General features: G+C 46.1%; 1 protein-coding gene across 1 annotated transcript in view; it reads left to right on the plus strand.

Moving 5' to 3' along the window:
• Positions 1-17,587, plus strand: part of TSPAN15 (tetraspanin 15) — a 61,449-nt gene that overhangs the window by 27,014 nt on the left and 16,848 nt on the right. Inside the window, exons 4-5 of the mRNA XM_019484377.2 lie at positions 2,311-2,406; positions 5,448-5,564. Of these exons, the coding sequence (XP_019339922.1) occupies positions 2,311-2,406; positions 5,448-5,564 (213 nt within the window). The remainder of the gene's footprint in view (positions 1-2,310; positions 2,407-5,447; positions 5,565-17,587) is intronic.

Below are 17,587 nucleotides of genomic sequence, written 5' to 3' on the forward strand. Positions count from 1 at the left end.
GCTAGATCATACAAAAAATGTGACTTCTGTCTGCACCCAAAATGTGATGATGAATTTTCCAGCATGCTAGCTACTTTTTTTGTTGGTGTTGGGTTTGTCTTTGTCATCCTTGCCCTTTTCACCTGTATCTTAAGCCTAATTTTCAAGAAAAAAAATAGGGCAACTATATCTATGTATTCCCATTTCCAGATTTTTCCCTTCAATTGTTTGGAGCAGACACAATCAAAGGGATTGATCAGTTTCTGAATATGATCTAGTTTCAAAGTGCATGTGCAGTACTTGTTCCTCATTGGATAGGATTGTTGTGCCTTATGCTTCTCAGGCGCATGACCTCCTAATACTAGGTCTCTCTTGTATAGTGGCAGAGAGTGACAAAGATTTAAATCCGGGATGGGCAAAGTCTGGCTCGAGGGCCGGATCTGGTTGGCCCTGGACTCCATTTCCCAGCTGCCCCTGCCCTCATGGCTTGGGCTGGTTTCCATGGAGACCTCAGCTGCACCTGTGCAGGAAAATTCAGGTTGGGGTTGCCATGGAGACCAGACGCAGCCGTGCTGGGGCACGCAAGCAGGGGATTGTGTGTCTGGCCAGGCTCCAGACAAGGCTGTCACTGCTGCAAGGAGCTGGGGCAGAGCTGCCATCCCCTGCTTGTGCACCCCTGCCCAGAGCATGCAGGCTACAGATTGTGGCTCTGCCCTGGCTCCAGAGCAAGCGGTCCCCATTGCAAATTCCCAGTGGCTCCGGAGCAGCCCCCTGCGCTGCTCTGCTGTGTGTGCTGCCAGCTTGGGTGCGGCTGGTCTCCAAGGCAACGCCAGTCTGAGCTCTCATACCCAGGTGTGGCTGGGGTCTCCCTAGAAACTGGACCAAGCCATGTGGGCAGGGGCTGCTGGGAAATGGAGTCCGGCTTTCAGCCAGATCGGCCATTTTGCCCACCCCTGGTTTAAATGAATGTGGGGCTATAGGAACAAGGGGCTAACTACCTCCCATCTTGTTCTAGTTCTCTGGCTGGAAGAAACACATTGCAAGATGATCACCCACTTTAGGTTCTGCAGCATGTAGTCTCCTCATCCTTCTGGGGATTGATGAAAACCTGGATAGTTTTCCAAGCTTGAGTTTTTAGGAAAACACCAAATACGATGAGATTTAAGATAAGATTAGGAGAGCTGGTAGCATTGTCTAATTGTCTGGGCCTCCACGAACATCTGACCTTTTTCCTGAACACAGATGGACTGATGTCTGCTTTTGCCCATACCTTAATTTCCGGCTTCTGAGGGGCTGACAGCATCAGTCACCTCTTGCTTTTAATTGTATTCCCTGAATAGTCATCTAACCTACAGTGCTAGGACAAACACTGAAAATTATAATTCTGTGACTCAGAGGCATATGACTCGTACCACACAAATCCATACAACTGCTTAGAAGTTCAAAGTTGCCTACAACATTCTGTCTTAAGCCAACACACAAGGACAATTCAGTGAATGCAGAAGCCAATGATCGCAGAAGTAGCAAACAGGGGAATCTGAGTGGGAGACCTGCTTGAGAAAGGATCAGAAGGTTGTGGTTGGCTGGGGACAGGGTGTATCAGTGCTGGTTAGTGAGAAGGCCAGCTTGGTTTGGGGCTGGTGGCGTAGTTCTGTTTGGGAAACTTTCTGAAGATGCGAGGCTGCAGTAAAAGGTGGGAGGGCATTCTGACCAAGGCCATCAGGATCCAAGAGGAAGAGTTCTTGATTGTGTTTGAGGTCTTCTACTTGACACAGGAAAGCAGAGACTAGTCATTGCCAGGAGAAGGGATCATCAGCAAAGAGAAGATGCTGAAGCATTTATGGGCAGAGACAGTCACCCTGTTTGCCAGGTCAGTCAGGTCCTGACACCGCTTGTTGGTGGGTGGCAGGTAAAGGACAGCTTACTGGAGCCTTTTGAATGGAGTCATTGACAGCTCCAAGATAGCACAACTGTGCCAGAGTAGCAGCTGCCAGGTTGTTGATGATCAGGACGCAGCCACGGCAGGAGAGGCTGAACAGGAGCTGTAGTCAAGAGAGAGATGTGTTAGATGTCACTGCATTCTAATAAATATTAAGTTCTTCTAAAAACACACGTGATTAATATTAAAGGGGAAGGGTCAATGGGACTGGTTTTGTGCTTAAAAGAAAGGAGGTGTGTCATTCTGTGCAGAATTGGGGGACAAGTTATTTATGAATTACTTCTACAAATGCAATATGTTTATTTGTATTAGGTTTGTGTTCACTGACAAGCTCAAGATATCATTAGAGCTTGATTCTTTTCTAACTTGTCTAACTTCCTTTTGTCCTCTAGACAATTGACTTTTTAAATGAAAATATCCGAAGAGGAATTCAAAATTACTATGATGACCTGGACTTCAAAAACATAATGGATTTTGTTCAAAAGGAGGTTTGTTTTTCCTGAAAATCGTTAAACTAAAAGCAATCTCAGAATGGAAGAGGTGATAACATCCTCATTGTCATCCTTGGTAATAAATTGTTTTGGAGTATATTCTAGAATATCTGGAAGCTTATGATATAGAGCACTCTATTACAGGAGTGGGCAATTATTTCAGGCGGAGGGCCACTTACTGAGTTTCAGCAAGCCATCGAGGGCCGCATGACAGGCAGCCAGGGGCAGATATATATTAATTTTCTAAATTTTGTAGGGGCCCTGCGGGCTGGATAGAATGGCCTGGCGGGCTGCATCTGGCCTGTGGGCCGCATTTTGCCCACCTCTGCTCTATTACATACAGAAACATATACAACTATTTGCAGTGGCTGGCCTGCTTCTCTTGTGCCACCTGGGAGTGCACCTGTTGTCTAATTGTCTAATTGGGGCTGCACTGGGCTCTTCCTGATGGTGGGGTTGGGCTGCGTTGTGCTCCGGGTGGGAGACAGTGGCACTCTCCCACCTAGGAGTGCCTGTTGGCCTCACTAGATTGTCTTCTGGGAGGTCACATCCAGGAGGATTTAATCACATAGGCTGCTTGCAGACATTAAAAAAAAAAAGAAAACTGAGCTTTATTGAATGAAGCAGCGCATCTGTATAGATTGGGTGCTTCAGTGGGGACTTTTGCCACTTTTATCTAATAGCTGATTCAATCAGCTATTAGATAAAGGTGCCAAAAAAGCCCCACTAAAGTGTCTGATCTGTACAGACATTGGGTGAGTCAGGTCCAACTAACATATTGCCTTTTCTGGGTGCAGGAATGCACCAAGTTTAAGGTAAAGCACCGTTGTTTTATTGTTGTTTTTGTCTCCAAGCAGCTATAGTCTTTTGGTGTGTTAGTCCAACTCCCATTACCAGTGGAATAAGTTGTCATGTGTCATCTATGGACTCTGGCAGGGTCCCTGTGGAGTTCCAACTTGCATTTAAATGATAGATGAAGTGCAAATTGCACTCCTCCATACTTGTGGCCCTAAGGGCCCACTCTAAACCTACTGAAGACAATGTAAAGATTTCGGCCCCTGAATGTCCCCTTATGAAGGCTATGCAATGTTTTCATAGATTTCTTAGACATTAGGGCTGGAAGGGACCTCGGAAGATCATCGAGTCCAGCCCCCCGCCCAAAGGGCAGGACGTCAGCTGGGGTCATAGGATCCCAGCAAGATAAGCATCCAGTTTCATCTTGAAGGTGTTCAATGAAGGCGCTTGAACAACCTCCAGCGGCAGGCTGTTCCAGACCTTGGGGGCTCGGACAGTAAAGAAATTCTTCCTTATGTCCAGCCTGAAACGATCTTGTAGTAGTTTGTGACCATTCGTCCTCGTCATCCCTTGGGGCGCTCTGGTGAACAAACGTTCCCCTAGATACTGGTGATCACCCCTGATAAACTTGTAGGTGGCCATCAGATCACCCCTGAGCCTGCGCTTTTCCAGGCTAAAGAGCCCCAGGGCTCTCAGCCTGTCATCGTAGGGTCTGTTTCCCTGACCTCTGATCATGCGCATGGCTCTTCTCTGGACTCTCTCAAGCTTCTCCACATCCTTTTTGAATTGTGGAGCCCAAAACTGGACGCAGTACTCCAGCTGCGGCCTCACTAAGGCCGAGTACAGGGGGAGAATGACGTCCCGGGATTTGCTTGAGAAGCATCTATGGATGCAAGCCAGCGTTATGCTCGCTTTACTAGCCGCAGCATCGCATTGCAGGCTCATGTTCATCTTGTGGTCAATGATGACCCCCAAGTCTCTTTCTTCCATAGTGCTAACCAACATAGCACTGCCGAGCCTATAAGGATGCTGCGGGTTTTTCTTCCCAAGGTGGAGAACCTTGCATTTATCGGCGTTGAACACCATCAGATTCTCATCCGCCCACTTGCTGAGCCTGTCCAGGTCAGCCTGGATCACCCGCCTGTCTTCTGGCGTGGATGCTTTGCCCCAAAGTTTGGTGTCATCGGCGAACTTGGCCAGTCCGCTTCTGACTCCAGTGTCCACATCGTTAATGAAGATGTTGAACAGTATGGGTCCAAGGACAGAGCCCTGGGGGACCCCACTGGTCACAGGACACCACGATGAGTGACTTCCATCAATTACTAATTTTTTGATTAAGAAGCTTCTTTAGTAAGGCCTTTATTTAAACTGAAACACTTACTGGAAAAATACCTGTAATTAAATTCAGAGATTGCACTGGTCACAGCTGAACATTACTTAATAACATATGTAGTTGACTCATAGCCCTTTTTTTAAAGCTGCTGTGTTGAAATAGTTATTGTTTTAGTTAAAAATTCTCATGCGCACTTCAGTGACTGTAGAAGACACAGAAAATATTTTGAAGTGTGCTAATGGGGCCTGTGTGTGGCATAGATGTCGATGACCATAAAAACATTTTTAAAAACTTGGCTATAGAAGATAAGTTTTATAACATTGCTATGGAAATGTTGGTCTGTCTTTTGAAACCAAAGTTAACATGGAAAGATTTTCCTAAAACAAACCATTAGGAAATCTTGTTATTTTAGTTCAGATCCTTTAAAAGTGTGTTCTCACATTAGTTATGTATATTCACAGTGATTGTGAATTTTAATGTTAAATTAACTTATACTTTTCTTCATAAAACATGCTAGGTGACTGCTTTTAGTTAAATGGAATAATGTACATTTACAGTATTGGTTTTGAGGATCAGTCACCCTATTAGTAAAATAATATATATATTTTTTCTTTTTACAACTTGATTTCAAGCTTGTTCTTTTAAAGAGCCAGATCCAAAATGACTAGCTTAAAATCCAGCAAAGAAAAAAAATGTCACTATGTCCAAACAAAGACCAACAGTCTGTCAAGAAAACACAAGTGGACTTGGTGTCTGTTACTTTACTAGTTTAACAAATCATGGAGGAACATAGCTACCCTTAATGTTGCTAATATTACCATTAGATTAATCATGATACTCTTATTTATTTTGCAAGTATTAGAAAAGCAGCGTATGTCAAGATGGGATTTATTTATTTTTATTTTTAAAGTTCAAGTGTTGTGGTGGAGAAGATTATAAAGACTGGACAAAGAATCCATACCATGATTGTTCTGCACCAGGGCCATTGGCGTGTGGAGTGCCATATACTTGTTGTGTCAGAAACAAGGTATGTACAATTATGTTTTATGCAATTAATTTTCCTTGGTTTTTTGTGTGTTAAATTGTGCTATTTGATGGAAAAAAATAACTATAAAGAATGAATAGTTGTCCTCTTTAAAGAGCAGCCTTGTTTCTATTAAAAATCTTGGAAAGTACATCTACTCATGAAGCAAAACAGGATTGGGTTTTCAGCATTACCAGGTTGTTATGCTAAGGATCACCTTCTCAGGGTTGAGATGGCACCAGCACAGTATGTATATTTATGACTTTGGGAAATTTGAAAAGGGGAAAATTAAAATAATTTGCATAAAAACATGTTTATTCCTTCCTGATTTGTACTTCATCTATAAGTTTTTATAAGGCTATTTATGTTGCGTAATTTTAAAGGTTGTAATATCCCTTGGCAGAACAGTCTTTTTTTGCATTCATTTTGTCTGCTCTCAGATAACAGTTTGGTCCCACTATAAAACCATAGAAATGTGGGGCTGGATGGGGCCTGAGGTGGGAATAGTATACTAAAACCCTCCAGATAGGTGATTGACCTATTCTCATACACTTCCAATGAAGAAAGTTACAGTACTTCTGTAGGTAGCCTTGTTCCAGTGCTCACGTGTTCTTTTAGTTAGAAACTTTTTCCTGATGCCTGACATACATCTTTTTTGTTAGAAATAGAGCAAGAAGTAATCAGCTTAATCTCAGTGGATTCAGAGGACAATTTATCACTATACTTTTCATTAAAATATCTACATATGTAAAACAAATATTTAAATATGTGGGAAGACTGTGATGTCTACTTCAGTCTTCACTTTTCTAGAGAAAAACCCAAATTCCTCCAGTTTTTTCTTGGTGGGTCATTTTTCTAGTCTCTTGCCATTTTTGTTGCATTCTCTTGGACTCTCTTCAATTGATCTATCTTTCTTAAAGTGCAGGGCCCAACTAACCAAAGTAAGAGTGTAGAAATCACCCTCCTTTCTAGTTATATGTCTTAGAATGATATTTGCCTCCTAAGAAACCTCACAATTCCCACTGAAAAACTAATCTCAACTTTCCTCAAGTGTTATGGAATACAGGAAAATTGATTTACAGGTAGCACAATACCCCTGTTCTTTCTACTTCTTCCTTACCTGAAAGCAGTAAATTTCAGGCTGCCAGTAGGCAGACAGAAACTAAGGGGTTTTTTTTTGTTGTATTCTGAATACCTCAGAACATACTGGTTTTTAGAGGTTTAGACCATTATTTGTTATGTATTTTTTTCTTTGCTTTTAATTTGAATCTTAGAATTGGAAGGAACATTAAGTCTCCTACTCCATCCCCCTGCACAGATGCAGGATTTTCCATTTCAAAATCATTAGATGCCTATTCAGCTTCATCTTGAAAACCTCCAATAATGAGCATCCTATAACTTCTCTAGGCAGCTTGTTCCATTGTACTACTGGTTTTATAGTTAGGGAGTTTTTTCTAAGGTATAATCTAAATCCTCTTTGCTGTAGTTCTTTGGGGTAACTCTGATATCTTTTATTAGACCAACTCAAATAGTCTATCTAATAAAAGATATCAGAGTTACCCCCCAAAATCTTGTCTGCCTATGTCCGTAGACCAACGCGGCTACTACCTATATCCCTTTGTTGTAGTTTAAACTCATTACCTTTTGTCCTGTCCTTTTTGGACAAGGAGAGCAATATTTCTTTGTGGTCTTTATGGCTGCCTTTCAAATATTTGAAAACTGTTATCCTGTCTCTCTTAATCTCCTCTCTCCAAGCTAAGAATATCCAAATCTCTCAACCTTTATATTAACTGCTTTTCTTTGAACCACCTCCAGTTTTTCTGCATCCTTCTTAAAATATGCCTAGAACTGGATGCAGTTCTTCAGCACAGAACTAGCTAGTGCTGAGGAGAATCATTGAGAAGTAGGGCTGGAAGGGACCTCCAGAGGGCATCTAATCCAACACCCTGCCTGAGATAGAATGATCCATATGCAAACCATCCTCTACAACCTGTAGTCTAAACTCTACATAAGACTGTCACAACCCAATGATTTTAGTGCCTCGGCACGATGGAATTTTCTCGCCATATGAGAGTCTCTTGCACAGCAAAAGTTTTCTGCTGCAACAGAAAACCCCGGTGCAAGAGAGTTCCCGCCATTCGCATGCAAATTTGTGTCCCGCTATTGGCCAGTTCTAAATTATTCCTATGTGGCGGCTAGTAATTGGCTTGCTGGCCGTATAAAATTTTGTGCGACTTCCGTCCAAGTCGGAGAACTTTGAGCACGCTGCAGAGTGCCTCTAAAGATATCTGACTTGCGGCTGAGCTGATCGATTGCCTGATCACCTATCGATTCTTCTCCCCATCGCCGAGCGCAATCCTTCGACGTACCCTTTCCCTGCCAGCTTAATTTGTAAACGGATTAGCTGGCCTGAGCCTTGCCAGCTGGAGCAACTCGTGGAGTTGTTTAAGCAACCGGACCACCTGCGTCATGGCTACTAGCGGCGTAAGTAAAGTTTTTGCAACCAATACGCTTTGTCTGCCTCTCCATTCACCAGCCCGCCCAAACAACCGAGCAATTTGTATATCACCTCGAGTTGGCTCCGGCCGTCCGAGACAAAGACTACTGTCAACCCTGATATAACACAGACCTAACACCCTAACCTGCCATAGGTAAGGTGGGGGAACCATGGCAGCCAATGTCCTGCTTCTTTGAAGTGTTATACTTGAGGGATCCCAGGTAGAGGACCATGCCCCCTCACTACAGAAGAAGGCAAAACCCCCCCACAATCTGTACCAATCTGACCATGGGGTAAAATTCCTTCCTGACCTGAAATATGGCAATTGACCTGACCCCAAGAGGAGGGGGAAGACACTCTAGCCAAGAACTTCTAGCTTTGATCTCAGCAGGAGCATTGGCATACCCCAGTCAAAGTCCCCAGGCTTGGCAGTAGCCAACACTCAATGCCTCTGAGGAAGCTTAAAAACACCTTAACACATCTAGCAGAAGGGGTAAAACCAGCAAAAACAGCAAAGAAAAGCAAAGCCCAAAGGCATAGGAAATACCCATAGTATAACATAGGCATAGCTATGCCTAGTTCATCCCTGATGAGTGACTGTCCAACCTGTTCTTGAACACCTCCGCTGATGGAGAGTCCACAGCTTCCCTAGGCAGTCTGTTCCACTGCTTCACTGTTCTAACAGTGAAGAAGGTTTTCCAGATATCCAATCTAAACTTATTTTGCTGCAACTTTAAGACACTGGTCTGTGTCCTTCTCTCTGCAGCAAGAGAGAAAAGGTGCTTTCCTTGTTCTTTATGGCAGGCCTTCAAGTATTTGAAGACTGCTATCATGTCCCCTCTTAAACGCCTTTTTTTGCAAGCTGAACATGCCTAGCTCCTTCAGCTTCTCCTCATATGACTTGCTTTCCAAATCCTTTAATTAGGCCTGTGCAAAGCAGTTAATAGTTGCTTCAGATTCAGATTTGGCCGATTCAGGGGACAGTGACTCGATTAGGTGATTTGAATCACTGTCCCAAATTGATTCGGGCAAATTTGATTGGGAGATTCGGCTGCTGCCGAATTGGGCGAATCTCCGAATCAAACAGGCCCCATTCCCCGCCCGCTCTCCCAGCCCCATTAATGGCTGCCCCACCTGGCCCCAGTGTCCCAGCTCTTTTTTTTTTATTTTAAAAGCCCCTCACTCATCAGCTCCTGCCAGGTTGGCGGGGGCCATCCCTGCTGCCTCCCACTGCCCTGTGCTGCATGGTGGGGTTCTGCCATGAGCCCCCAGAAGACCAGACAGCCGCTGCAGCAGCTGGTGAGTGCAGGGCTTTTTAAGATCTGCGATGCTGGGACCAGGCGGGGCAGCCATTGACAGGGCTGGGAGAGCAGGCGGGGGATGGGGGCTCATAGCAGAGCCCTGCATGCAGTGCGGGACAGTGTGGGGGTAGTGAGGATCACCCCTCCCTACCTGGCAGGAGCTGGTGAGTGCGGGGCCTTTTTTTTTTTTTTTTTTTTTTTTTTTTTTTTTTTTTTTAAAGATCTGGGATGTTGGGGCCAGGCAGGGCAGCCATTGATGGGGCTGGGAGAGTGGGCAGGAGTTGGGGGCACTCACAGGGGCTTGGGGAGCAGGTGGGGGTACCCCCATGGTCCCCTCCCGCCTCCTCCAGCCCCCCCCCCCCCACTTACTGGCACGGAGTCTGGGTCCAGCTCCCTGTGGTGGCGAGCGAGGACTGCCTGAATCTCCAAATCTCTTTGAATCTTTTCTGAATTTTTTGGACCTTTTTTTTGGTCTCCTGATTTTGATTTGGATTCAGAGATTCAGTCGCCAAATTGGAGCGAATCTCCTCTGAATGGAATCAGCACCTGAAGCTTTGCACAGCCCTACCTTTTATCATCTTTGTTCCTGCCTCTGAACTCTCTAACATCTCCACATCCTTTTAAAAATGTTACTGTTACCTCCCTTGTCTTGCATACAGTGCTTCTCTGATGCATCCCAAAATTGCATGGGCATTTTTGTTGTGGCAGCATCACATTGTTGATTCATTCAGCTTGTGATCCAAAAGGGCAGGGAACAGAAGTCATATGTTCCACTCCCAACTGAATGCTTAAACCCAGGGGTTGTCAACTGGGGGTATGTGCACCCCTAGAGGTACTTAGAAAGGTTGTAAGGGATACACACAGGTGGGTGAGTGGGGACGAAGCACGGGTGGGGATAGAGTGCGCCCTGGGGTGTGGAAGCGGCATCTCTCCTGGCGCGTTTCCACACTTCATTTCTTATTTGTGGGGAGGGGTGTGCTGGGTGCTGCCAGCCCCACATAGCACATCATGGCACCTTTCCACCCTCCAACCTAGCTCATTCTCCTGATTGGCTGCTGGGCCACTGCCCTCAGCCAGTAACTGATGGTGAGCAAGCTCTGCAGCCATGCCCTTCCCGCAGAGCTATGAGGGTCTAAATGGTGGGGGAGGAAGTGCACTCTGTGCTTGTCCCCAGCAGTGTGTGATTGGTTGGGTGTGAGGCCCATCAGCAGCCAATGGAGCCACACATGTGACTGACCACGGTAAGGTGGCTCTGTGCATAGCTAAGGGGGCTGGCGGCGGGTGGTTGGGGTGGCAGTGGCTGCTGAGTGTGAGCCCCCTCCCACTTGGCTCGTGCTTCCAGCGCCGCCGTTACATGCACACCTGGGAGGGCATGGGGGGGGTGGTGCCTGTGGCTCTGTGGGGGCTGGGCTGGGGCTGCATCAGGCTGTTCCCAGCTGGGTAGTTGGGTTGTGCTGCACTCGGGGTGGGCAATGGTGGTACTGGGAGAGGGTTGGGGCGGGAGGCTACAGTGAATTCTGGAGAGGCTGCAGCCCCTCTTGTAGCCCCCCTCCAAGTGCCACCACCACCTGCCCTGAGCGCAGTCTGGCCTGGCCTCGGCTCTAACACGCTCTGCATACAGATCTGGGAGCACGTGCCCCACCATGCCCTTCCAGGGTGTGCACAGTGGCAGGGTCCACCTCCCCATGCCCCCTGGATGAGCCACTCATGGCTGTGTCCTGCGTACAGCACCTGCCCCTTCCCTACTCCCTCCCTCACTGTGGGGGCCTACGGGAGAGTGGCTGTGGGGGGGCGCTGCAGCTACTTCAGAATTCTCCCCAGCTCCCACTAGGAAGAGCCTGGTGCCACCCTGGGCTCAGCCTGCCCTGCCCTGCATGCAGATCCAGGGGCACATGTCCCCCCATGCCCTCCCAGGGGTGCACATAGCAGTGGGAGCGACCTCTCTTTTTCCTGTGTGGCTCAGTCCCACACCCCGCACTGGCTGGGCAATCCCTGCCCCAGCCCCACTTCCTCCCCCACAGCTTGGGGCAGCCCACCCCACCCCACACGAAGATCCGGGGCACATGCCCCCCGTGCCCTCCCGGAGTGTGCATAGCAATGGAAGCTGCCCCCCATCCCCATGCCCCCTGGACAAGCCACTCATGGTCCATCCTGGACCCCCTCCCAGCTGTGCAGTGCTTGCCCCAGCCCCACTCCCTCCCTCACCACGGGGGCCTCAATCTGCCCCTCTCTTCCCTTAAAAATCAAGAAAAAAATATAAGGGGGCACAGGAGCTGAAACGGAGTCAGAAGGGGTATACTTATTTTAAAAGGTTGAAAATCCTTGCTTTAACCATTAGGCATATAGAAGTAGGCTTCAAGGTTGAGATCAAGTATAATGCTGACGTTTATGAGAGTGAGCCTCACTGAAACATAATATTGGGAATTCGTGTGTCTTTTTTATTGCAGATATGGGATATATTTACTGCAGAGTATTCTCAATATACTTTGGAAAAGTGGTGTAGGCACATAACATACAGCACTCCCTCTAGAGGAAATTCAGTATTGATATTTCTGGCATCTTCCGAAGTAATTTTACACTGGAGAGAATTACATGGGTGTAAGTGTCATGTATCTGCTAGTGTCTGCTACAATTGTCAGTTTCACTCAGGTAGCAACTTGCTCAGTGGCTGTGTCTATACAAGATGCTAACTGTGCAGTAGCCTACTTTTACTGCTCAGAAGCATGCAGGGCAAAAACCGTGTTAATATGCTACAGTACAGTAGTATTAGGCTACTGAGCAACTAGTGTCGCTAAAAAGCCATGCACCAGTGCTACTGTTCAGTAGCACCAGTTATTGCCCATTGACTTTAATACTTGGTTATACAAGTACTAAACTTAATGCGCTGTAACTATGGTGCATTAATGAATGTGTAAATGCGCCCCATATAAACCAGATTCCCATCATCTAGTGGCCAGGCATACATAAAGCAGATGGGCTTTGGACCACTGGTTGTGCGTGTGTGTGTGTGTGTGTGTTGCTTACTACAGGTTAAATTTACTGAGAATGAAAACTGAGGTAAATTATTTTGTAGTAATAATGTCCTATGTCTGCAACCTTTGTCAAAAACAAATGGTGGAAAGAGAAGGCAAAATAAATCCAACAATTTGTTGACAGTCATGACATGTGGAGCTTCTTCAGTGCAGTCAAGGCGGTGTATAGACCTAGTTCTTGTGGACTCACCCTGCTTGGATCTGAAGGTGGCAGTACACCTCTCAAAGACAAGTCCATCAAAAACTGCTGGAAGAAGCACTACCAAAAGCTCCTGAACTGAGAGTTGACAGTGACTGATGAAACCATTGAATCCATCCTGCAGCATCCAGTAAGGGAAGCACTTGCCAGTCCACCAACCTCTGAAGAAGTTCACCAGGCAGCAAGATAGAGGAAGAACAACAACACATATGGCCCTGATGGCATACCAGATGAGGCCTTCAAAGTTGGTGGGGAAACTATGACCAACAAGCTCTACACACTGTTTCTTAAAATCTGGAATACTGAGGAAATTCCCACTGACCAATAATGGTCACCATTTTAAAAAGGCGAGATCAGTCTGACTCAGGAAACTAGTGAGGTATTGCCCTCCTCTCCATCACTGAGAAGATCCTTGCTCAAATTCTTCTGAACTGACTGCTTCCTCTCACTGAGGAAATCCTTCCTGAGTCTCAGTGAGGCTTCAGACCATCAAGAGGCACCATGGACATGATTTTTGCAGCCTGGCAGATCGAGGAAAAATGCCAAGAATACCAGGAACTCTATATGGCCTTTATTGATTTGTAGATGTCCTTTGACTCTGTTAACCATGAGGCTCTATGGAAAATCGTACCAAAATTTAGCTGCCCAGGGAAATTTATCACCATCCTAAGACTCCTTCGTGACCAGATGACTGCCTCCAAGTTATGCAGTGGCTCTGCTATGGAGACCTTTGCCATTCGAACTGGCGTCAAACAGGGCTGTATGATCACACCAATTTTGTTTTCCATCTTTCTTGTGGTTATCAACATGCTCATCCATGACCAGCTGCCACATGGCATCCACATCGGTAGATCTTCAGTATGCCGATTATTGTGCTGTCCTTGCACATGCTGAGGACCTTCAGACAACCCTTAGCTGCTTCTCTCAAGCATACCAGTGCCTGGGACTGACCCTTAATATTGGAAAAACAAAGGTCCTTCACCAGCCTACTCTGGGCCAATCGGGCCCCCTAGCAAAGATCCTCACTGACAGCCAGGAGCTGAAGAATGTTGAACACTTTACATACTTCAGCAGGTATCTCTCAAAGAAGGCCAGCATCGATGAGAAGATCCAGTATAGGATCCGATGCCTTTGGAAGACTGAATCATTACGTGTTCAATGATCATGACGTCAGGACTCAAACAAAGTTCTAACTACATAAGGCTGTGGTAATTGTTGCTACTAAGATTCCTTTTACCAGAGACCCTCAAGGATTGACATGGCCCCTCGTCCAATTTGTTATCAAGTGAACTTTAATAGTAATCCCTAGGATTTGCTACAGGTTTCTTCCCTATAATACGGCTTGACATGTGGTTCCTTTAGACATTATAGCAGTAACCTTCAGTCGTACCAGCCTCAGATCCTCTGCTGGGTGTGTGGGATGTTAGTTTCTGGAATCCTCATTGTTCAAACAAGAATTTCAAGGTTGCTTCTTGCAGGGTGGCAACACAACAGACATTGTCCCTTTGTTTATCCACTAGTTTTGTAACTTACTCCAAATTGTCCAATCCTCTAGTTCCTTATAGATTCATAGATGTTAGGGTCGGAAGGGACCTCAATAGATCATCGAGTCCGACCCCCTGCATAATCAGGAAAGAGTGCTGGGTCTAGATGACCCCAGCTAGATACTCATCTAACCTCCTCTTGAAGACCCCCAGGGTAGGGGAGAGCACCACCTCCCTTGGGAGCCCGTTCCAGACCTTGGCCACTCGAACTGTGAAGAAGTTCTTCCTAATGTCCAATCTAAATCTGCTCTCTGCTAGCTTGTGGCCATTGTTTCTTGTAACCCCCAGGGGCGCCTTGGTGAATAAATACTCACCAATTCCCTTCTGTGCCCCCGTGATGAACTTATAGGCAGCCACAAGGTCGCCTCTCAACCTTCTCTTGCGGAGGCTGAAAAGGTCCAGTTTCTCTAGTCTCTCCTCGTAGGGCTTGGTCTGCAGGCTCTTGACCATACGAGTTGCCCTTCTCTGGACCCTCTCCAGGTTATCCGCATCCTTCTTGAAGTTTGGCACCCAGAATTGCATGCAGTACTCCAACTGCGGTCTGACCAGCGCCCTATAGAGGGCAAGTATCACCTCCCTGGACCTATTCGTCATGCATCTGCTGATGCATGATAAAGTGCCATTGGCTTTTCTGATGGCTTCGTCACACTGCCGGCTCATGTTCATCTTGGAGTCCACTAGGACTCCAAGATCCCTTTCCACCTCTGTGCCACCCAGCAGGTCATTCCCTAGGCTGTAGGTGTGCTGGACATTTTTCCTCCCTAGGTGCAGCACTTTGCATTTCTCCTTGTTGAACTGCATTCTGTTGTTTTCTGCCCACTTGTCCAACCTATCCAGGTCTGCCTGCAGCTGTTCCCTGCCCTCCGGCGTGTCCACTTCTCCCCATAGCTTTGTGTCATCTGCAAACTTGGACAGAGTACATTTGACTCCCTCGTCCAAGTCGCTGATGAAGACATTAAAGAGTATCGGTCCAAGGACCGAGCCGTGTGGGACCCCACTGTCCACACCCTTCCAGGTCGAGACCGACCCATCTACCACGACTCTTTGGGTGCGACCCTCTAGCCAATTCGCCACCCACCGGACTGTGCAGTCATCCACATCACAGCCTCTTAACTTGTTCACCAGTATGGGGTGGGATACCGTATCTCACCTTTTTAGATAAGGTGCCTCAATCCTATTCTGTTTTTGGTTTTCTTTCCTTGTAGGGAAACTGCTGTACGGGGTTTGTCCACCATACCAATCACAGCACTCACTTTTCCCATTGCCTTATAAGGCACACTGTACGATTTAATTGCTTAGTTCCGGAAAGGTTTAAAGTTATGCTAAGAGCCTTAGTATAACACAGTTTGTCTGCTACAGTAAACCCAAATCTTCTCTATGGATATGAAGCTTGGGTGACCTACAGGGACCACCTGAAAAGCATGGAGCGCCATCATGGGGAGGCTACCTCTGGAAGATCCTTGACATAAAGTGGGAGGATTGGCACACACATGCCAGTGTTTTTACTGATGCTAATACCACCAGTGTGGAAATGTTGATTAGTCAACATCAATTGTGGTGAACAGGGCACTGTCTGATGTATGTGTACCAAAACAACTGCTATACTCCCAACTCAGCCAAGGACAAAGGACATGCAGGGGGCCAAGGGAAACACTTCAAGGACAAGGACACCCTCAAAGCAAACATTAAGAAGTGTGGCACTGACACTACAAATTGGGGAAAACTATGCAAAACAGGGCTGCATGGCAAAAGTTTGTGAGAGAACTCACATCTTACTTTGAAGAAAACCGTCTTGCCCTGGAGGTAGAAAAACAATGGAAATAGAAGAAAAGCAAACAAGACCGAGAAGTCTGTGATCTGACTCTCCCTTTAACCACTACCTGTGGCATTTGTCAGAGTCTGCAGCTCTAGGATTAGCTTTCTTAGCCATGAACGGACTCATTTATAACTCTTTACTTGACCCATGGAAGTGATGATCCTTGACCGTGAGGGATAGCTGCTACCACCAAGTAATGATGTCCTATGTTTTCACCTTTTGTTTTGATTTGATGTGAGGCCTGTGTGCAAAACAGAAATAAGGGACTTACTAGTAAATGTACTTCTTCAACTTCAGCCACTGTTTAGTTCTGTTTCCCGCTTTCATACCTAATGAGGGTAACAAGAGGAATTGTTTATTAAGTTTTGTGCAAATTTTTGCACATGCACAGCTGTCTGTAGATCTCCAACTTGGAAAAAACATTTCCAGATTGTCTTATACCATCTTTGATGTATCAAATTTGAAAGTTCATTTCATGCCAGAAACTATCAGTGATTTACTGGTAGAGAACTAGCAGGCCCAAGGGGATCTCAGGATGGTCTGCCACCTCTTGGCAGTCAGCCCTTATGTGCTTACCTTCTCAACTTCCCGAAATGCCTAATTGCTTTTCATCTGCCACATCTTGATGGTGATTATAATTAGGGAGGAGATCCTCAGTTCAGTCTGGTGGCACTCTTAGGTGCCCTGTTCTCATTATTGGGCTGCCCCTGTGGTTGGTAGTCCTCATTTCATTCACTCCTAGTCTCTCAAGGACTGTCTGCCCAGCCAGCCTCTCTGACTCCTTACTCCAGGACAGTTTATTTGGCCCACCAAGCATTCCAATAGGGTGCACTACCCCTAATCAGTTCCAGCAGGGCATGCTGCCCCCCTCATCTCAATTCTGCAGGGCTCTTAGCTCAGTCAGCACTTCTCCCAGGCTACTAACTCACAATAGCCCAGAACTATAATATGCATAACATCCCATTGCCCCTTTTAGCTGCCCCTTGGCCAAAAGCTCCCCTTCGCCAGAAAACAGTCAATTTCAGCTGGAACTGTTTTCCCAGGCCCTATCCAAGCTTTTACTCAAATCCAGCTGGTCTATCCCAGCTACAGCCCTCTTGGGCCTACTCACTGTTTGTAGCTCAGCCTCTGTTGAACTCCAGGGAATACCTTTGTCCTGCATTGTCTGCTTTGTCCTGGAGCAGGCTTATACAACCTCGGCCTGCCGCTTCTGGCCTCAGAATAATCTACCTGAAAGGCACAGGCCCCATTTTTTATTCTTATGGTTGCTCTCTAGTAACAGGGTATGAGTTTCCTCTTATAATAACCTGTTTTTGCCTGATACATATAATACATTTTATGCATGTGTTGAAATGAGTGCTCTACTGAAGAATGCTATGTTAAAATTGTTTGGAAGAATGCATTCAGGGGTCATGCATGAAATAAAAATGTATATGCTTATGTTCTCTTATCTGCATTCATATTTTTTATCACTAAAAGGAAAATATTTAGATGTGCTGCAGCTTAAGCTGACTTTCATTCAGAATTCTAAACTAAACAGTTATATTAATCTTATCTGAGAATAGTAAATTCACCTGTGTGAAAATACTTTGGGATAAATTAGAGAGCCCATCATCAGCCCTTTCATGTGATGTTGA

The sequence above is a fragment of the Alligator mississippiensis genome, chromosome 6, assembly GCF_030867095.1.
Source record: "Alligator mississippiensis isolate rAllMis1 chromosome 6, rAllMis1, whole genome shotgun sequence".
Taxonomy (NCBI): Eukaryota; Metazoa; Chordata; order Crocodylia; family Alligatoridae; genus Alligator; species Alligator mississippiensis.